We start from the raw sequence: 23,884 nt of genomic DNA on the forward strand, positions 1-23,884 counted from the left end.
ACGATAATCTACGAGGCAGTACTTCTATCAATGTTGATCTGTGGTTGTGGATCCTGGATACTAACGAATTGAAACAGAAAATAACAACGTATGGAATGAAGAAACTGGGGAAAGATTAAACAAACCTAGTTACGGAATTGACGAATGGCATAACACATTTCGAACGCATCAACTTTCTTCTCCGTGACCGGAGGAACAGGAAATATGTAACTGCGAAGTATTCTGGTCCGGAGTTTCAGGCTGAGGTTGCGGTTTGCCAGAAGCGTCCTCATGTTGCTCAGAGTTTTCCACGTTTGCTCAATTCTCGATCTGATTTCGAGTTTTGGCTCGCATTGCTGGTTTCGATGGAGTCTTGGTGTGGTCTTGCTCACTATATTCTACAATAACGTCCATAAGAGATTGAAGGTATCATCTGCGTAACGAAAATTGTTTATAATGTTTCCATTGATCTTTATGCCTCCAGTTGTATTCTCGATGGATTCGCTAGATACTGGTAGAGGTTAAATAGTAGGGGAGACAATAAACATTCTTGTCGGAAGCTTTGGAAAGATTTAAATCTCTCTTAAGATCATCTAACTCATTTTGGAAAAAGCATTTTGGCTCATCTAACATACCTTTAATGTTTTGTTATAAGTTAGGTCGTTTGAAATGTTGTTCTAAGGGTTCAGATATGTTTTTAAGCACATAAGTACTTGGATGATACGATTTAGCTTGATTTTTAGTGTTTGGTCGGTTAAGTTCATGATACACAGTCTTAGATTCCGTGATTTTCGGTGTTTCAAATTTGAATGGACTTTTTTTTACCATTTTTCCATAATCTTAAATATTCCACACACAATTTAGAAACAAATTTGAGAGCCCAAAACTTCTCATTTGTATCCAATAACATCCTAATACATTTTAGTTTTATGAGATGTATTTTTGACAGGTATTTGTCAATATTTGTAAAATATCTTTTCTTTGAAAATGGTTTTGTGGGAGAATATTTTTTAAAATCGGAGTTCTTATATTTCTTTTTTGGACAGTACGAATTTCAACTAGAAAATGACATAATTCGTGCCTAATTTCAACACGTACACAATAATCGATTTAGGTAGTTAATTAAATTAATAAAATTGATATGTAGGAAAATAAACCGTTCAAAGATATTAGGAACGATAAATAACTGTATTAATATAAATAATAATGAAAAATATTCACAATAATGTGGTTTTTATGTGATAAAAAACACATTTGTTAACCATCTAGCGTTCTTCTAATTTACGGTACTGATCAAAGTGACGAATTGTATGTATTGTTGTTTATCTAGACTCTATAAAGTGTATAGTGTTCCGAAGAGAATAAAGTCAATATTTGACGTCTATATATATATATTTTGCTAACATCAAATTAAACTAAACAAACAGGCATTATCTATTTTCCGGTACTACGCAAACAATAAGCTAACATAATACAAATAAAACCAAATCTAAGTCTTACCATCTGATTTTCCGTGATGCGATGAAAGAAACAAAAAAGAAATATAACATATCTAAATTTCGGTCTTTTAATTTTTCGATTTAAACGAACTACTGAATTTTCTTTCGAACAAGTTGACATTTTCCAAATTTTTTAATTTATAATTTCATTATAATAATTTCGAAAATGAAGTTACAAATTTGGTAACAAAAAAGTATGTTTTGCAGACATTATTAAGTATTTTTTCTTTATATATATCTTCGGTATTAATTCGAAAGCCACTTTACATTGTTGAACATAACCTCAACGACATATCTTAATCATTAGAGTGCGTTTCGTTTTGTTTTCACAAGAATCATCATGAACATCTTGATACTTTATAAAGCTATGCAGCCCCATCCTACAGCACTGTAAAAAAAGGTGAATTTGAAGAATCGTGGACAAAAATTGTTTCCTTCGGATCCAGCATAATCTGGTGTACAAAATAGAACACGCGTCGACTGGTGTATTGAAATCTGTACACGTGACAAATCAGTGATCTACATATAGACCCCAAGAAAATTAGAGCCCAACAGTCCAAGGTGGTTTATCCATTCCGTCCATCTTTAAATCGCTGTTATACACTTATAGAGTTAGTAAAATGTAAAAAAATGTTCGTGAGATAAAACCGCAGAAAAATATGACATTGAGAGAAAAGAAAATGTCTTCGTATATACCACAACAATACCAGCAAATGTCTACTACAAACCAAAATTGGGGAAACAACCCTAGATCAGTTGCAACGGCCTTGCATATCTGACGGCAGTACCACAAGTCATTTTAGTTTGCCCCCTTTGAAGACTTTCAGTCATAGAAAGTGAAGCAATGAAGTGGACAATGAAGAAACAGAATATGGAGCCCGTCGACCTGACCGGGCATCTCAGTATTCTAAAGGAATGTTAAGGATTTGATTGCGGACAAGAACTATTCTACACTGATGGTTAGAAAACGGAAAATGGACAAGTAGGGACAGGAATATATGACCCCAGAAGCTATGCGCAGCCCCACAAACATTTATCTGTAATAAAATTGAATCAAAGCTACTATGGGACTGCATGGAATCTTTGAACCCAACGGGAGCAACCAATTAAGTTACTGGGTACCTGACCACACCGGAATATACGGCAATGACTATCTGATGAAAATTCATGGTCACCAAGAAGTGGAAAAACGACAAGAAATCAAAAATATGGAATAAGACTTCTGAAACAATCGAAATATTACTTTCCTATTCCACCAATTGGTCTCAAGAAGACTTTCCATTGAACAAAGACGAGCTAAAGAGAATTCCTAGTATGCTTACTGAACAGTGTCTGCTGTACAACCATATGAAGAATATTGGAGAAACTCCCAACAGCTCTTGTCGTTACTGCAGGTAACCAAAGGAAACCACCGGACACCTCTTTTGTGAGTGCGAAGCAAGACAGAAGTGGTAAGCCCCCAGATAGTGTTAGCAAGGTAGATTCACGACCTTGGTGAACGATCTTCAAGACTAGAAGAAGTCGTATTTGGTTGCAGTAGTTATTTCTATTCTATAGATTTTTTTGACCAAAAATATAAATACTACTGGCACTAATATTTGAAATTTTCATAATATTCAGTTCAGACTTTGCGAAACGACTGGAGAATCAGTTCAGACAAAAAATTGTATGATAAATTGAGTAAACAGGTATATTAAAAGCAAATTTCAATTTAATATCAACAATCAATTTATTCGAATTATAGAATCGAATTTGATGTTGATGCTGATGAGGTTTGAAATACTAAAACCGGTCTATAGTTAAGACATTTTTCGTATCAATTTTTGTTTGGTTTGAGCAAAATAATATATTGATGAAATTGAAAATGTAAACATTTTAATCACCCTTAGTATATATTTTCGATTCCCAATATTTGGGATTTTAAAAAACGTGCAAAATGTCAACCTGTTCATCGTGATTTTTAATTTAATTATTATCTCTTCGGACTTGTTTGTTCGTCCACTATTACATAATAAAATATTCAAACTACTGCTTGAGAATTTCTAGATGAGAATCAAATCTAAATTGCGATCATCTTATATTCTTTCTCTTAGCTCATAGTAAGAACTACGAAATAATGATTCCCAAGGGGAAAAACAGACGAATCAAAAACTAGATGAATGGTGGTAATATGAAGATGCTTAGAATACGGAAAATGATGGGATCTACAGGAGCTACAATATAATCACCTACAGAGCACACGTTTTGCAATTTTATTTTTAGATACTCTGTACGTAAAGCCCATTCTTTTACTACGATTTACGAAATGAGAAAATTTGATGATTCTTGTGGAGTGACAAGATTTGTTGTATTCCATCGAATTCATTTGAAACTATTCAATATTCACCTCCATAATTATTTCCAATTGAATCAAACTTTTATTCAAAATGTCAATTTTTAAATAATACAGTGCTTTAAAAATTATATAGAATTTTATAAAATAAGTATAAATAGATAAAGAAGGATTTTTTTCAATATTCAATCTACAGATGTTCCCTTAATCTATTTTCCAAATATCATGATGTTTGTCCTATGTTAACAACATGACAATTAATACAAAGTACTTTTTATATCATGTTACATTTTTTTGACGTTTTAATAGTATATTTTGTGAACATAGTTACTTGTAACTTTTAAATATAGAGCGAGAAAAAGTTATTTTTAAGTTTCCATACAAAAATAATTTTTCAAAACCATGTTAGTCGTTTCTAAACTTTATTAAACGACTACTTTCCATCACTGTATACCTTTTATTTACTGTTCCACATCTAAAACAATGTTTTTTCAAGTTTCCAATTTTTCGAATATCTTGAAGTTTTGGCATTATGTTTGATGCGAACATACCAAAGATTGGGGTTTGATTTTCCACAAATTTCCAGATAAATTCCTTTTTCATCGCCACAACTTAATTTGCAATTTTTTTAGATTGTAGTCTGAGAAGTATTTGTCGAAAACATTGTTTCCTGGATAGCATCTCTTCTGGACATTCCCCGACTACAAAATCGGTTACAAACAGTCGAAATTACTTGTTGAGCATCTGTACACAGATGTTGTCGTTTCTTTTCAACTGTTCTAACTAAAAGAACATTCACCGAATCTGCAATTTGACTTTTTGATGGTTGATATTGAAGCCAAAGTTGCCACATGTATTATTATTCGCAAAACTTTCGAATAATTTGACCTTTAATACAGCTCACAACTAAATACTGACTGTGAACCGGAAATACTACTAAAAATACCTACCAGAATATGTATAATATCTTATTTACTCTCATTAATATCTCATTATAATTCGATTTAGGGAATGATTCTATTTAGGGACTCCCCGGGATTCATTTTTTGTGTTGTTTATCTTTACTTTCAAATGATTCACTGATTTTGGAAATTGAATATTATAATGCGGACCTGGACAGGTTGTTTGTAATGTAGTTTCTATTAAATTTGGAAACAAATGATTAATATGAAGGGAAATAGTGAAAGTGAGTCGAAATTACGAGAAATATGTGAAAGTCCTTTGAGATAAAGAAGATATTATGAATATTATTGATGCAGATACATTGTGAACGACCCCTGTTAGCGAAAAACATTTTATAACAATTTAATCATGTTGTCAACAAACTTGTTTACAACTAATTTAAAGAAAACTAATTATAATATTATACATATTCAGAATTTATCAAAAATGTCGTGGATTCTCCTACATTCGATGATCTTGGTGTTACATTTGACATGATCCTTATGCTATTGGGTACCAGGTTTTCGACAATCCTACTGATTTTTCAGTTTTGCCGTATGACACGTAGCCCAGTCTTGCTGTAATATAAAATCCTCCTCCGAGTTATACACACTCTTTATAAGTATCAAACAACGACGACAATGGTATATCTCCAAAGGAAACCCTTCAAGAGTCTTCCATCGTGGGTAACAAATTCACAATACTCCATGTAAAGTATAATCTACCCTCCTACACCATTAAGGATCCAATTTAATTGGATTAACGTCGATACAGACTTCAAAAGCTTATGACTGAGGTGTTTAGATCAAAATTCCTGTGGTTTATAACCCATTCCAACATATCCTTTGTATTTGGCATAGAGAAAACGATATTAACAAAAAAATATTTAAGTCAATTAAATTTGCTTCCTTGACTACCATCCTCGGCGACCACAGAGGACTTGGAGCCAACACTAGTGACAATTATTGCGAGGAAGCTACTCATTGGTAAAACACGCAGATTAGCTTCCTGGTAAAACGCAATTCACTTTTAGAAATGAACGAAACTTACCACGTGCCCATTTGTTTGCACAAAATGTTTAGATAATAAAAGAGAATTTACGAAAACAAGAAAGGAGCTGGAGAGAAGATTGCAAGTGAAAAACGAAGAATAAGACACTAGGAGATAAAATGAAAGACAAAGGAATTAATGGAAATAGCTGTGGAAAAAGAACCACGCAATGACTCAACTCTAACAAGCCCTACACCTGGAAAGCTAGAAAGGTATCCAAGTCAAGTTAAGCTAAGAAAATAAGAAGATTTTTGAAAAGAAGCTCAAACTCGAGGAAAATTAATTATTTCGTTTTTATTTTGAATTCTGTATCGATAACATATATACCAAAGATATACTGAATCAAAAGTCTTGTTCAGCGATGAATTTCTGGTTCTTTTGTCAATTTTCATACCATACCTGGGGATTTACCTGAATTTGTAATTCGTTATTCATTTAACCTCTTAAAATTGATAAGAATTGAATTGAATTAGAAAAACTTCCTGCAGGATCTGAAGGAGCAGTTAAACAACGTTGTAAATTTAGAGTTTATCAATGATTTTTTCAGTTTTTGAAAAAAATTAACGCACTTTAATGAACAACGTTGTAAATTTAAAAGTTTATCAATGATTTTTTCAGTTTTTGAAAAAAATTAACGCACTTTAATGAACAACGTTGTAAAATTGAAGTTTACTAATGATTTTTTTCGCTTTTGAAAAAAATTAACACGCCTTAATAAACAATGTTCTAAATTTGAAGTTTACTAATGATTTTTTTCGCTTTTGAAAAAAAATTTGTGCGCCTTTATAAACAACGTTGTAAATTTAAAAGTTTATCAATGATTTTTTCAGTTTTTGAAAAAAAATTAACGCACTTTAATGAACAACGTTGTAAAATTGAAGTTTACTAATGATTTTTTTCGCTTTTGAATAAAATTAACACGCCTTAATAAACAATGTTCTAAATTTGAAGTTTACTAATGATTTTTTTCGCTTTTGAAAAAAAATTTGTGCGCCTTTATAAACAACGTTGTAAATTTAAAAGTTTATCAATGATTTTTTCAGTTTTTGAAAAAAAATTAACGCACTTTAATGAACAACGTTGTAAAATTGAAGTTTACTAATGATTTTTTTCGCTTTTGAATAAAATTAACACGCCTTAATAAACAATGTTCTAAATTTGAAGTTTACTAATGATTTTTTTCGCTTTTGAAAAAAAATCTGTGCGCCTTTATAAACAACGTTGTAAATTTAAAAGTTTATCAATGATTTTTTCAGTTTTTGAAAAAAAATTAACGCACTTTAATGAACAACGTTGTAAAATTGAAGTTTACTAATGATTTTTTTCGCTTTTGAATAAAATTAACACGCCTTAATAAACAATGTTCTAAATTTGAAGTTTACTAATGATTTTTTTCGCTTTTGAAAAAAAATCTGTGCGCCTTTATAAACAACGTTGTAAATTTAAAAGTTTATCAATGATTTTTTCAGTTTTTGAAAAAAAATTAACGCACTTTAATGAACAACGTTGTAAAATTGAAGTTTACTAATGATTTTTTTCGCTTTGAATAAAATTAACACGCCTTAATAAACAATGTTCTAAATTTGAAGTTTACTAATGATTTTTTTCGCTTTTGAAAAAAAATCTGTGCGCCTTTATAAACAACGTTGTAAATTTAAAAGTTTATCAATGATTTTTTCAGTTTTTGAAAAAAATTAACGCACTTTAATAAACAACGTTGTAAATTTAAAAGTTTATCAATGATTTTTTCAGTTTTTGAAAAAAATTAACGCACTTTAATGAACAACGTTGTAAAATTGAAGTTTACTAATGATTTTTTTCGCTTTTGAAAAAAATTAACGCACTTTAATGAACAACGTTGTAAAATTGAAGTTTACTAATGATTTTTTTCGCTTTTGAAAAAAATTAACGCACTTTAATGAACAACGTTGTAAATTTAAGAGTTTATTAAAGATTTTTTCAGTTTTTGAAAAAAATTAACGACCTTCATTTAAAATATCACCTTAAAGAACTGTATTATTATTTTTGAGAACACGTCAGTTTCAATTGAATTGATGCAACCAGATGAAAATCAATCAAATCTATCAAATTCATTAAAAAAAAAAAGATTTTCACGATTCGAGACGATTAGTATAAAAAAAATCCACTATTAGTTAATAAGTATTGTTCCACAAATAAAACTGGCACAAGAACGCGTGATTATTAAAAAAATTTCCAAAAAAAAATGATTATCCCAGGAAAATAATGTATCGGGAGACGTAGTTTGATCTGGACTTATCGTTTTTGAAAATTCAACTACTTTCGGAAAATTATTATCGAAAAAGTTAAAAATTTTGTGATTTTAATCAGTTATATGTTTTATTGTGATACCGTGTAAATTAATTGAAGAATAAATGCCAAAAAGGCAGTGTTTTGTATGCTTATTATACTTTTTATATCAAAATGTATGTTGTCATTTCTTGCTTCAAACTATCATTGTGACAGATTCAGAAAAACTGGCCCTCTTCTTAAGGTCCCCTTGGACTCATCAGGGGTGATTTTTTCTAGTTAGAAATTTAAGAATATTTGGTCAAAAACAATTCTCTTCCTCCCAGGGTGCCTCCGGACATTTCAGGGGTAGTTTTGGGGTTGAGATTTTTAATCAGCGTGCTTCAAACTATCATTTTGCCAGGTTCAAAGAAACTGGCCCTCTTAAGGTCCCCTTGGACTCATCAGGGGTGATTTTTTCTAGTTAGAAATTTAAGAATATTTGGTCAAAAACAATTCTCTTCCTCCCAGGGTTGGAGGGGACATTTCAGGGGTAGTTTTAGGGTTGAGATTTTTAATCAGCGTGCTTCAAACTATCATTTTGCCAGGTTCAAAGAAACTGGCCCTCTTAAGGTCCCCTTGGACTCATCAGGGGTGATTTTTCCTAGTTAGATATTTCAGAACATTTGGTCAAAAACAATTCTCTTTTTCTCAGGGTGCCTCCGGACATTTCAGGGGTAGTTTTGGGGTTGAGATTATGCTAAATTTAAAAAAAAAATTGGCCAAAACCTAATTTCCATAAGATTGAGCTCAATTAAGCGGGATTTTTTGCTTTTAATTTATGCTTGTCATAACTTTATATCTTTACATAAACTTATATGTTTTTAAACCGCTTATTTTCGGGTTTAAAACGCCGATAAGTATAAATAAGATTTGTGAAAGAAATAGTTCGAACAAATCCTTTTTAAAATATAAATTCTTGATACCGTTGTTTGATATACCCGATTCAGATTCTCGCGAAATCGCGTGTCCTGTAAGCTTTCCAGTCATGGCGAGCGAGTCATCCACACTCTCGACATATTATATATTCACGTTTTAACGTTTTATGACGATTTCCCGAAAAAACGACAATGAGCGGGTGATGAGAAAGCGAGTGAAGGCGCCCCGGTGGGGCTGTAAAAATACTAAAATAAATCTTTCATTTTAATTATTGAAACCATGAGAGATGTGTCAATATATTTATACCAAAATAATAATTTATGCACCTACTTTATAACTGATATAAATCATGTATAATTATTAATGATATGTACATATATATGTCAAATTTGTTTAATAAATATTAGTTGAATTTTCTAAAAAACGAAGTGTCGTATAATTTCCGCGATACATTGATATTATTTTCTAGGGATTTATATTAAATGCTGTGTTATTTAAACTCCTTGTCCAAGCTGCATGTTCTGTGATAACTTACCAGGTTTTTTTATAACTATTTTAGCCTGTTTCGCTGTGTGTAGGGCGCGATTCCAAGGCGACAATATAGACAAATAGTGAAAAATAGAAGTGTCAGAATAGGAGAAAAAATATAAGCAATACGAGTGCATTGGGTCACTGGTGTGTTTTTGAATAGATTTTGAAAATTTTGAAACAAATGTGCCGAAGAGTTTATGCGGTGCTCTTTAGAAAATATTTATATTATATACCTCATATCGTTATATGTATAGACAAGATGCTACTTGGTACAAAAACATGAGTATACATCAAGGGATAGAGTATTTGTGTTAAGGGCTACAATAACATGTTTGGTCGTCTCTGATTCAAGGGCATTTTCATGTGCCTGTCCGACCAATACATGCCTTATGGGGGTCTTCATTAGGTATTTTTATATGGTAAATCAAAATTCCATGCAAAATGTTAAATGGTAGTGAAGTCATGTCACAAAATGTAGTACGAAGTTTTTTAATTAATAAACTACTCAATCATACAACATTTCTAATATAAATAACTTCGGTAGGATGTTGTTTTTTGATTTCAACGTTCAAAAAAGTTAGACTACCTAATTAACACGTCCTTAATTTTCCCCACAGTCCAGAGCACGACGTATTTTATTTCAAACCTTATCCCCGTCCCAAGGGATCGTATTTAAATGTGTTTAATTAGTCCTGGGTCCTTGAAACATTACCGTACATTTGGTCCATTAACCATTTGTGCTAAATTTACATTATCTGTTAACTTTTTTTGGTATCTTTTGTTTTTAACGGTATAGTCTATAACGCATATTTATAAATGTTTCAAAATTTTTCAAAACGCATCGTACATTTTTGTACAATTTACATAAAAGCATAAATAATCGTTCAAAGGATAAATAAGCGAACGAAATTTAGTTTTTGTTATGTAATGGAAATATTTATTTCGAATAAAAAGTGTTTTTTGTATGCGATCCATAGGATTTTGGGTACTAGGGAAAGTTTTAGCGGTTAACTTTGCCCATGGACCGCACACAAAAAAATGAAGCTTTTTCATTCGATACCCCAGGTACTACACATGATACGATGTCAATTACTAATTCTAAAAACCTCTTTTTTTGTGATTTGATTGAAAAAACTGCAATTGTTTTATAGAAATTAGCAAAAAAATCTACAGACATCGTAGAAGTCGACTGTAACTTTGTTATTTTAAGTGGAACACCCTGTATATTAATACATTTTTCAAATCTTCGTAAAATTTTAGTATATTTTTGTATGAAAACTTTTTTCGAAAAATGCATATTTTTTGAGTTATTAATTTTTTTGTAAAAAATTTGACCGTTGCAGACCGTTATAAATTATTTTTTTATCCTTAAAGATATGAAAATGTTTTCTGTTCTGTTGTTTTTAGAAAGGTCAGACGTATCTGAATCTATGTTGAAAAATTTCTTTTGTTATACAGGGTGTGTGTAAAAAGTGTTCAAAGTTCAACTTCATAAATTCCAAATTTCTTCATTTTTTCAAATAGAACCACCCGGTATAAAGTATAGAGGTGTTGAGATAGACCTAGAATTACGAAATTCACCAAGAAAAATCTGAAAATTGTACAAAGTGTCCCACGATGAGTTAAAACTATCTGTATATGGGAAAATACTTATAGTAAAATCCGGTTCTACCGGAAGTCGTCTGTAACTTTCTTATTTTAAATGGAACACCCTGTATATTAATAAATTTTCGAGATATACGTAAAACTTTATCTAAAAGCTTTTTTCGAAAAATGTATACTTTTTGAGTTATTAATTTTTTTGTAAAAAATTTAACCGTTGCACACCCTTATAAATTATTTTTTTACGACTATACCCTTGAAGATGAGAAAATTGTTTCTATTCGGTTGCTTTTAACAAGGTTAGACGTATTTGAATCTAAGTCGAAAAATTTGTCATTTTATATAGGGTGTGTACAAAAAGTGCTCGAAGTTTTTCGTCATAAATATCAAATTTCTTCATTTTTTTAAATAGAACCACCCGGTTTTTTCTATTTTAATGCATTCAGGGGTAAAAAATAAGGCAAATAGAAAGAAATAAAAAGTATTTTTCTTTATCTTGTCAAGGTCTGTATAAAAATCAAATCAAATTCTATTTACTAATTCTATTCCAACTTTTAGTCGTTTCTGAGATATTTGAGGTTTTAAATTATCATTGTGTTTTTTAACAGGTTTCAATTTTTAGGCTTTGTAATAAGTAGACTGTCATTAGTCAAATACTTTCGAGAATCGTTAAAATGGCTGGTTCTCAATTAAATAACGAATAAATAAAATTTAGACCACACGTGCATCTCTAAAAATTTACAGAAAACACTTAATATCTGGATAATAATAAGCTTTACGTATACGAAAGTATACATAAATTTGTCTTATTTTTACCCCTGAATGCATTGAAATAGAAAAAACCGGGTGGTTATGTTTAAAAAAATGAATAAATTTGATATTTATGAAGTTAAGCTTCGAACATTTTTTATACACACCCTGTATAAAATGATAAATTTTCGACATAGATTCAAATACGTCTGACCTTGCTAAAAGCAACCGAATAGAAACCATTTTCTCATCTTCAAGGGTATAGTCGTAAAAAAATAATTTATAAGGGTGTGCAACCGTCAAATTATTTACAAAAAAATTAATAACTCAAAAAATACGCATTTTTCGAAAGAAGTTTTTAGACAAAATTTTACGTATATCTCGAAAATTTATTAATATACAGGGTGTTCCATTTAAAATAACAAAATTACAGTCGACTTACGGTAGAACCGGAACAGTTCAGATAGTTTTAACTCGTCGTGGGACACCTTGTATAGTTTTCAGATTTTTCTTGGCGAATTTCGTAATTCTAGGTCTATCTCTATAAATCTCTATACTTTATACTCTATAAATGGTACAGACAGACAAAGATTCAACAAAGTGATCTTATAAGGACCTTCGAAGAAAACATAAAAAGTACATGACTCATTTTTAAGAATATTTTTTGAGTTGTAACATAAAAAAAATGAATTAGCATCCACCATTAAGAACGTCTTAAAAACCAAATAGAATAAATTCAGTTTCGGTTACTGTACAAATATACATTTTCCAACATTAATCAATCCCCTATTTTCAAAAGGGTAGTACATACAGGCTTATATATTGTTTGAAAAATACATTCGTTCTCCAAAAAAAAAGTTATCGCTTCAAAGTGTATCGAAACAATTAAAAAAATAATTAAAAACGTCTTATGAGTAAATAATATACTAATACATGATTTTTAGTGGGTATTATACTGCTGAAAATACTTAAAGAAATTGGGAGGCAACGTTAATATGTTTGAAATACCTCAGTAAAATTTTTAGTAATCATACATTGTCATTATTATAATTTTAGTTTGAAATTCGTTAACTTCAATTGTAAGAAATGGTTGGATTAACGAAAATGCATAAACTAACAGTTTTATAGGAAAGTATCGAGAATAGGTTCTTAATAAATATTTATTTACGTTATATTTGAAGTTTCCGAACTGTTTTTCAATGTTAATGCCGATTTATGGGCTTAGTTGGATATCTTAAGCTTCTTGTCCAATGGATCACCATAAATCGTTCATGAAATGCTTCACTGACATTTGTACGAAACATATTTTTGTGATAATTGGTTCTTATCTACCAATTTAGTGTCCAAATTAACATTTTTTTGGTACTGTCTTCCATATAATTCAAAATTGTGACGCTTCCAGAAGTAGTTAAACATAGTTATGACTTCACTGCTTTAATTAATTGCTTTTCAGGGCTTTTCTAGATTCAATATTTTTACGTGGATCAATCTCAGTGCAGTCTCTACAGTGAGAGTCAATGTATACCTCAAAATTAGAAAACAAACGCTTATAAATGAAGTTATTTATCAAATCACCCTATATATTACGAATACGTGTCATTTAATATAGAGAATATAAAATTAAAATTAATTCTCTATGTAAATATCGTCCTAAAGTCGCTATAAGATGAAATATTTTCAGACTTTGCCAAATTTTATTATTTTTATTTTCTTTATGTCCTAGGATAAGGACATCAGGATGTTGGTGGTGGAAAGAATATGAATTCTCAAAAATTTTGTAACTGAGAAACGAAAAAAGATAAAATTTGATAGAAACCTGAAATTTTTCAGATTTCTTTTTGTAAATAGTGATTTTATTGATGGAATGCATAGTTTCTAAGTTTTCCCCGAAAAGTTTTCAAAAAAAGTCCGGAATTTCGGTAATTTTGACTTTTAATCTCTTTAGTTGTAGATCTGGGATGAGAAAACCCTTTTTAAAATAGTTGTATGAACTATGAGATTCATAATTATAATTTTTTTCGTGTTTGGATTGTTGAAATCTGTAAAAAACCGAATTTTCTATTTTAAATAATAGTTGTGAAGCTTCGAAAGCCATTTACTTGTCTATAAATAGCAATTATTAATCGTGTATGGAAATAAATTTTTCATTAATCATTTTGTACCAATAGAGAAGCTTCCAGTGCAGTTTTTTGTGTATCTGTATCGAATAATCAATTAGAAAGCATGAAAATTGATAATTGAGACCGTACAATTTTTGTTTTCCAAAATAAATCGAATATCTACGCATTTCTTTCGAAAAATAATTTGCATGGAATTTCAATTTTATAGAAATTTTCAGGTGATCTACTTCAAAAGAAAAATGCCGAACCCAATAAAAATACCAAACAAAAACCAATACTAGACAGGCAATCTAATTAAAAAGTTTCTATAGTTTCAGAAGCAAAGTAAATTCAAAATAAAACTGAACCTTACCATCTGATTTTCCAAGTAGCATTGAAAAAAATGAACAAAGAGACATATTTTTTGAATTCTTTGTTTTACTCAAAAGAACAAGCGTGTTTTGTAAGAGCTATTAGAAATTTAATTTTCAAATTTTTTAATATATTTTAGATGTTATGTGTTTATTTGAAGTTTGAGTTATGATTGAAAGAAACTTTACGAAAATATTGGAATAGATCTGTCATAACCATTTTTAGTTTACACCAGATTTATTAAACATGAAAAACTATGAAAAACATCCACGATTTTCAAAATTATACAACAAATTCCAATTTTCTGGAACAAATTGTCGTATACGGACGATATTGACACTCGCAGGTTATAAAACCTTTAGACTTTACCATAATTATCAATTAAATTGTTTATTTTTACACTCAAGAACGAAAAATTTAGAAATATGTTATGCCGGGAACACACGTCCGGACGAAATCGGACGGGACTTTTCTCGGAATACAAATAGTACGCGATTGCACTTAAGTTCACCAGGAGGATCTTTCGGTTCCTATTCAACATTTCAGTGTCTCTCCAATCTCAAAAATATATGTATATTAAGTACTGAATCTTTTACAAGAAAAGCAAATTGAATTGAAGATTGAAATGTGAAATGTACGCTAGAAAAAAAACTATATTTTATGAAACACCCTGTATTACATTCTATAAAATTATTCCAGTGGTTCAGTAACGATCCGAATTCGAAATTATTATGAAATTTGGTTTTTAAATTGAAATTGAATCGAGGTAATTTCAAATTTCATAGTTTTTCATTTTCGTCTGTCGGAACGAATGATTTCATTTGAGAAAAACGATAATAAATAAAAGAAAAATGTACAACAAAAGAAAAAATCATAAATTTACCTTTTACATCAATGTTAATTGAGTTTGTTTATGTAATAATAACCAAAATATAAATGGAATAACATGTAAGATAACATTATCTGTAATCTTTTATCATATCTTTTTTTTTATGTAAAATTATTGTTGAATGAGAAATTCCAGTTCCAATATTTTTCTAAAATGTTTCTATCAGTGATGTGTTTTTATTCAATAAATTTATTTACACAAGTAGTACATCGAAGCAGCTGCAAATCACTATAAAAACCTTTTGACAAGCATGAGTTGCCATATTCCGCACAAAACATTAGAGGACGATTCATAAAATTTTGATAAAAATTCGTTTGGCACATTGCAGCTTCGAGAAACAACTTTTGAATGAAAGTTTGTTACACTCGAACTAGAGACACTTGAAAAGAAGAAAATAATTTGAATTCCAGCAGGAAAAGGTGGTAATTTTGGGAGCTAAGACTCTTCGAACTTGACTAACGCTGTTCTGTTCTTAGGCGGGGGTTCTCACTAATCAGTCTGACACGTTTTATGTTTGCTGAACAAATCAAGCAGCCATTTCAATTTAAATACTTTTCTGTCACAAAATGGAAACCGTTGTTCGCAAACTACGCATACAATTAGCATTTGAATCGCGGAATATTTTGAAGAGCCAAAAACAAAGAAAACGTCGCAGATAGTGGATATTAAGCAGAAATAAATATTGAAAGAATTGACTTCGGAAAATAAGAAGCGGTCATGAGAGAGGCTTTAGAGGCGTTTTCTTTGGATTATGGCTATCGTTTTTAGCGCTTTAAAATCCTTTTTTTGAGGTGGATTACTCCTCGTTTTCTAATTTTTGTTTTCTTTACATTTTATCGTTTGTCTTGGTTGCTTTTATAACTATTTTCCATTCCTTTCGGTTCCGGCATTTTACCCTCTAGTTCTCTATATTAAGTGCTCTTATGTCTTTCTCTATTTCCTTTCTCAAAGTCTCTTTCGATCTGCCTTTTCTTTTTGGCCACAATTGAGTCCATTGCGTCATTCTTTTGATCATTTCAATTGGTTTTCTTCTCATTATATGCCCGGCTCAGTTGAGTCTTTGTGTTTTTATGTATCTCACTATATTTTCCTTTCCCAGCTCTATTTCTTCGTTTTCCTTTGCTCTCTTTTCTCCCTCCTGTGTTTTGTTTGGACCTTTATACATCTCATTATCTTTCCCTCGGTTCTTTTGAGTTTTTCTTCTTTCTTTTTGTTGTTTTCATCGCGTACGTCATTACTGGTCTTATTAGGGTTTTGTACATTTTTATTTTGTTTTGTTTGGTTACGTTTTTGTTTCTTCTCCTCTTCTTTTTGTACCTTTCCTCTATTCTGTCTCTGATTGTTCATCCCAACGTTATTCCTAGATAGTTTTGCCCCTATTTTCATATATTTTTGTTTTTTCTGCATTTATTTTCAGTCCGCAATTTATACAACTTCGTTATTTAGCATTTAATGAATTTTATGCAAGATATGATGCAATAATTTATTGAGGTAGCTAAATAGTGGATAGTGTAGTAGAATTGAAGACATTTCTCCTTGGAAGGTCTAATATCTTATCTATTTTAGAAGCGACAAGCGACGCATTTTCTCAAGATTCCTCACGAGATACTTCGTTGGAGTAAAACACTATAATGAATGTGGTTTATTTGAGGAAACCCCTGCTCGTGTTTTCAAGTCAATCGACAACAAAAGCTGAGAACCAGCGTTCTTTAAGCCGTCTCAACAACTTACAAGATAAATCTAGCATAGATTATTAATCTATCAATATTTATTTGGTATTATATTTTTTATTGTACTCAATTTATACTTGCAGCTGCTTTGATATCACTACGACGTTGTTTTTTAAAGAATAATCTGCTAAATATAATAAAAAATAACTGTCAAGTAAATAGCGTGGTCGATATTTCTTGCACACAACATTAAAAAACGTATAATTTTGGACAAATCTTAAATGAATAATCGTACATAAAGAATCATTTACGAAATTGAAATTCCTTTCTAATATTCTGCCAGGACAATAAATTTTTTGTGAAATGTGAAGTAGACGTTAAGCTGTGAGCAATTCGATGGCTGTGATTTTACGTTTTGTATTGGTTAGAGTGATGATTCGAATAAAAGTATTAAACATTCAAAATCAATAGGGAATCTTTCGATTATGTTGCGGAGTAATTTTTTTCTGTTCAAAGACGAAATATTTCAATAAATAATAGTATGTTAAAGCATAACCTGCAAGTCTAAATAAATAAGCGTAAACCACGAGACAAAAAATTGTTGTAAGTTTTCAAATACATTTAAATGATTTAGAAACCTCGCAATGCTAATATTTTACAAATTTCTTCAATAGACACTTATAATGTCACGAACAGAAGCTTAGAAGAAGATCGGGTTTGATATTTTTAGACGTATCGACCACGCTAAAGACAATAAAACCAATTTAATATTCTCGAATAAAAAAAAAATAGAATGAAGAGATACATACCTTCCTCCAAAGCGTCATCTCCGTCCGAGACGAGCTCGTCGTCCGAGCAGATATTGAGTACGTTGACGAGCATCTCCGTAACTTTTTCGCCGACGAAGGGAAGCGACCACGTGAAGACGTCCATGAAATTGGGCAGCCAATACGGATGTGGCGAGAAATTGAACTGACGTATATTCATAACGTTATTTTCGTATTTCAATACGGCCGCCTGTAACAATATTTCCACATTGTGAAACGTACAAAAAATAATTGGAAAATTGAAGTGAATCGGGAGAAATTTCCTTTATCGAAATACACTAATTTATTTCAGGAAATTACAAATCGGAAACTATAAAAAGTTAATGCAACAAATCAAATCGTTACTTCCGTCAAATTGATTCTTGATTTCCATAGACAAAATACCTCGATAAAATAATTTAATAAGAGGTAATTTGACAAGCGAAGTTTGAAACGTCAGTTTAAACCACAGATATAGACTTTTACCGGCAAAATTTGGTTTAAACGTTCCCTTCGGACTGAAAATTCCAACCTAACATTTCCAAATTGTTCACTTTTAAGATATTTTAAATATAAACATCTCAATAGGCCTTATAGACGTAAAGCTTGAAGTCGCTGTACTGCTTTTCGCTCTATCTTCCGTTGAAACAGACTATGTTCGTTGTTTCCCTCTCAGCTTGACCATACCAACATTCACTGGAGTTTTTTGGCGAAATAACATAAGGACCGTTTGACATTGGATCCCGTCACTTCCGAGGCTATACAATCGGTTCTAGGAGGAGCAATTTTTGCCCAAGCAGGTCGCTGGCCTCACTTGGAACCTTCCTCTTTTATCCGAGCTTGTGACGCAATCAGTCAGAATGACAGATGACAGTTTAGCAAAGATTGCAAAGGAAGAAAAACCGAATACGACCCGACCACCTACAAGATGGTATGAAAGCTGGTCTTCATCATCCCAGCTGCAGCTAGGCAACCATTGATGCAAAAACAGGACAAAGTCTTAACGTACAATGAAGAAGAAGAAGGGAAGGACCATTTACTTTATGTTTTTTATTCCTGGATATGATTAAAGTGTATATAAACGAGCCGTAGTAGTCAGTAAGCAATCTGATATCATTCCGAACACATCGTGATAGACAAATAAGCGGTTTATTTAAATAAGTATGTTAAAAATCAAATAAGTCATAGGGAATAATTTAGTGAATAGTGAATTTAGTAATAATAAATGAATTAATTAAAGCAGTAAGAAACATTGTGTATAACGTCAATAGCTGTTCAAATAAATAAAAAATGCATTACAATATCAAGTACTTGCTTGTTTTTTGTGACAACCAAATGATTTTCGGAATTAATTCATTAAGTACCTTCTCAAAACGCCATATTTGATTTATTACCTCATGTAATTCGGTGGATTTGCATTGCAATAACGGATAATTAAACACAAACTCATAATAACAAAACAGTGCAGTTCGAAAATGGAAATCACATTTCCAGGCACTTTAATTTACAATCAAGTCCAGTCCAAATCGAATTCTTTATTGCTTGTCGACCGAAATGGAAATTTACGTTGCAGGTAATTAGCAGTTGGACGCATCACAGTCGTGGTGAATTTTTGTTTTGTTTCTACAGTGTACATTTCGAGAAAAATTTAATTCAATATTCGTCCCAGTAGATAGCAGGGGAAGTGGTTGTTCATTGATTCTTTTTCACATACTTTTAGTCGTTCAATTAATTGAGGTTACTCAAATAGGCATCCTCAATGTTTGTCACAACTTATTTAATACATTGGAACGATTTCAATTGACTTTGAAGTCATTTTTCCGTGGCTATTTTATTTCGATATTCGTCCCAGTAGATAGCAGGGGAAGTGGTTGTTCATTGATTCTTTTTTACAAACTTTTAGTCGTTCAATTGATTGAGGTTACTCAAATAGGCATCCTCAATGTTTGTCACAACTTATTTAATACATTGGAACGATTTCAATTGACTTTGAAGTCATTTTTCCGTGGCTATTTTATTTCGATATTCGTCCCAGTAGATAGCAGGGGAAGTGGTTGTTCATTGATTCTTTTTCACATACTTTTAGTCGTTCAATTAATTGAGGTTACTCAAATAGGCATCCTCAATGTTTGTCACAACTTATTTAATAGATTGGAACGATTTCAATTGACTTTGAAGTCATTTTTCCGTGGCTATTTTATTTCAATATTCGTCCCAGTAGATAGCAGGGGAAGTGGTTGTTCATTGATTCTTTTTCACATACTTTTAGTCGTTTAATTAATTGAGGTTACTCAAATAGGCATCCTCAATGTTTGTCACAACTTATTTAATACATTGGAACGATTTCAATTGACTTTGAAGTCATTTTTTCGTGGCTATTTTATTTCAATATTCGTCTCAGTAGATAGCAGGGAAAGTGGTTGTTCATTGATTCTTTTTTACATACTTTTAGTCGTTCAATTAATTGAGGTTACTCAAATAGGCATCCTCAATGTTTGTCACAACTTATTTAATACATTGGAACGATTTCAATTGACTTTGAACTCATTTTTCCGTGGTTATTTTATTTCAATATTCGTCCCAGTAGATAGCAGGGGAAGTGGTTGTTCATTGATTCTTTTTCACATACTTTTAGTCGTTCAATTAATTGAGGTTACTCAAATAGGCATCCTCAATGTTTGTCACAACTTATTTAATACATTGGAACGATTTCAATTGACTTTGAAGTCATTTTTCCGTGGCTATTTTATTTCGATATTCGTCCCAGTAGATAGCAGGGGAAGTGGTTGTTCATTGATTCTTTTTTACAAACTTTTAGTCGTTCAATTGATTGAGGTTACTCAAATAGGCATCCTCAATGTTTGTCACAACTTATTTAATACATTGGAACGATTTCAATTGACTTTGAACTCATTTTTCCGTGGTTATTTTATTTCAATATTCGTCCCAGTAGATAGCAGGGGAAGTGGTTGTTCATTGATTCTTTTTCACATACTTTTAGTCGTTCAATTAATTGAGGTTACTCAAATAGGCATCCTCAATGTTTGTCACAACTTATTTAATACATTGGAACGATTTCAATTGACTTTGAAGTCATTTTTTCGTGGCTATTTTATTTCAATATTCGTCCCAGTAGATAGCAGGGGAAGTGGTTGTTCATTGATTCTTTTTCACATACTTTTAGTCGTTCAATTAATTGAGGTTACTCAAATAGGCATCCTCAATGTTTGTCACAACTTATTTAATAGATTGGAACGATTTCAATTGACTTTGAAGTCATTTTTCCGTGGCTATTTTATTTCGATATTCGTCCCAGTAGATAGCAGGGGAAGTGGTTGTTCATTGATTCTTTTTTACAAACTTTTAGTCGTTCAATTGATTGAGGTTACTCAAATAGGCATCCTCAATGTTTGTCACAACTTATTTAATACATTGGAACGATTTCAATTGACTTTGAAGTCATTTTTCCGTGGCTATTTTATTTCGATATTCGTCCCAGTAGATAGCAGGGGAAGTGGTTGTTCATTGATTCTTTTTCACATACTTTTAGTCGTTCAATTAATTGAGGTTACTCAAATAGGCATCCTCAATGTTTGTCACAACTTATTTAATAGATTGGAACGATTTCAATTGACTTTGAAGTCATTTTTCCGTGGCTATTTTATTTCAATATTCGTCCCAGTAGATAGCAGGGGAAGTGGTTGTTCATTGATTCTTTTTCACATACTTTTAGTCGTTTAATTAATTGAGGTTACTCAAATAGGCATCCTCAATGTTTGTCACAACTTATTTAATACATTGGAACGATTTCAATTGACTTTGAAGTCATTTTTTCGTGGCTATTTTATTTCAATATTCGTCTCAGTAGATAGCAGGGAAAGTGGTTGTTCATTGATTCTTTTTTACATACTTTTAGTCGTTCAATTAATTGAGGTTACTCAAATAGGCATCCTCAATGTTTGTCACAACTTATTTAATACATTGGAACGATTTCAATTGACTTTGAACTCATTTTTCCGTGGTTATTTTATTTCAATATTCGTCCCAGTAGATAGCAGGGGAAGTGGTTGTTCATTGATTCTTTTTCACATACTTTTAGTCGTTCAATTAATTGAGGTTACTCAAATAGGCATCCTCAATGTTTGTCACAACTTATTTAATACATTGGAACGATTTCAATTGACTTTGAAGTCATTTTTCCGTGGCTATTTTATTTCGATATTCGTCCCAGTAGATAGCAGGGGAAGTGGTTGTTCATTGATTCTTTTTTACAAACTTTTAGTCGTTCAATTGATTGAGGTTACTCAAATAGGCATCCTCAATGTTTGTCACAACTTATTTAATACATTGGAACGATTTCAATTGACTTTGAACTCATTTTTCCGTGGTTATTTTATTTCAATATTCGTCCCAGTAGATAGCAGGGGAAGTGGTTGTTCATTGATTCTTTTTCACATACTTTTAGTCGTTCAATTAATTGAGGTTACTCAAATAGGCATCCTCAATGTTTGTCACAACTTATTTAATACATTGGAACGATTTCAATTGACTTTGAAGTCATTTTTTCGTGGCTATTTTATTTCAATATTCGTCCCAGTAGATAGCAGGGGAAGTGGTTGTTCATTGATTCTTTTTCACATACTTTTAGTCGTTCAATTAATTGAGGTTACTCAAATAGGCATCCTCAATGTTTGTCACAACTTATTTAATAGATTGGAACGATTTCAATTGACTTTGAAGTCATTTTTCCGTGGCTATTTTATTTCAATATTCGTCCCAGTAGATAGCAGGGGAAGTGGTTGTTCATTGATTCTTTTTCACATACTTTTAGTCGTTCAATTAATTGAGGTTACTCAAATAGGCATCCTCAATGTTTGTCACAACTTATTTAATACATTGGAACGATTTCAATTGACTTTGAAGTCATTTTTTCGTGGCTATTTTATTTCAATATTCGTCTCAGTAGATAGCAGGGAAAGTGGTTGTTCATTGATTCTTTTTTACATACTTTTAGTCGTTCAATTAATTGAGGTTACTCAAATAGGCATCCTCAATGTTTGTCACAACTTATTTAATACATTGGAACGATTTCAATTGACTTTGAAGTCATTTTTCCGTGGCTATTTTATTTCGATATTCGTCCCAGTAGATAGCAGGGGAAGTGGTTGTTCATTGATTCTTTTTCACATACTTTTAGTCGTTCAATTAATTGAGGTTACTCAAATAGGCATCCTCAATGTTTGTCACAACTTATTTAATACATTGGAACGATTTCAATTGACTTTGAAGTCATTTTTCCGTGGCTATTTTATTTCGATATTCGTCCCAGTAGATAGCAGGGGAAGTGGTTGTTCATTGATTCTTTTTCACATACTTTTAGTCGTTCAATTAATTGAGGTTACTCAAATAGGCATCCTCAATGTTTGTCACAACTTATTTAATACATTGGAACGATTTCAATTGACTTTGAAGTCATTTTTCCGTGGCTATTTTATTTCAATATTCGTCCCAGTAGATAGCAGGGGAAGTAGTTGTTCATTGATTTATTTTCAACATATTTTTAGTCATTCAACTAGTTGTGGTTCCCCTCTCCGATTTTTAGAGTTTATTCAATAAAACTTATTGTTGGGACAATTTAAATTGACGCGTAAGTCATGTTCTCCGAGAAAATGTAATGCAATATTCGCTACAACATATAGCAACCGAATTTTTTGTTTTTTCTTCGTCCAAAACAAAAAATGTTTGCCTCATTCTTGTTTTAAACCAGTCGAGTGGCTGCTTGAGTAAATTATATATTTTGATTCGAATTTAACTCACCAGGTAGACAAAAACGAACGTAAAAATCAAAGGTTTGTGATAATATTATTAGTATTTGCTAGTAGCATGTTTTAAATGATTCAAAACACATTTTTTGACATTTAATGAGTCTAAGAGGTTTTTCCCAAACTGTTCATAATACATTTTTCTTAGCTTTTAGTTAATTCCATTTAGTGCAATGATATTCTTTCTATGAATATAGATTTTGATCGCAAATGGATTCCCACTTATAAAACTAATGAATTTTTCCCTTTTCCCACCTATTCAGATTTTGGTTTCTGTTCTAGAATTTCCCATCATCATTATTCTTATTGTTCATCTATCTAAATCCCTTGTAATTTGTTTATATTAGTGTTCTGT

The 23,884-nt window shown here is 31.3% G+C and overlaps 1 protein-coding gene across 1 annotated transcript in view; it reads right to left on the reverse strand.

Moving 5' to 3' along the window:
• Positions 1 to 23,884, reverse strand: part of LOC130900250 (uncharacterized) — a 136,170-nt gene that overhangs the window by 46,708 nt on the left and 65,578 nt on the right. The window contains exons 9-10 of the mRNA XM_057810755.1: positions 17,711 to 17,918; positions 9,524 to 9,556 (exon numbers count right to left, since the gene is read on the reverse strand). Of these exons, the coding sequence (XP_057666738.1) occupies positions 9,524 to 9,556; positions 17,711 to 17,918 (241 nt within the window). The remainder of the gene's footprint in view (positions 1 to 9,523; positions 9,557 to 17,710; positions 17,919 to 23,884) is intronic.

The sequence above is a fragment of the Diorhabda carinulata genome, chromosome 12 (assembly GCF_026250575.1).
Source record: "Diorhabda carinulata isolate Delta chromosome 12, icDioCari1.1, whole genome shotgun sequence".
Classification (NCBI taxonomy): Eukaryota; Metazoa; Arthropoda; class Insecta; order Coleoptera; family Chrysomelidae; genus Diorhabda; species Diorhabda carinulata.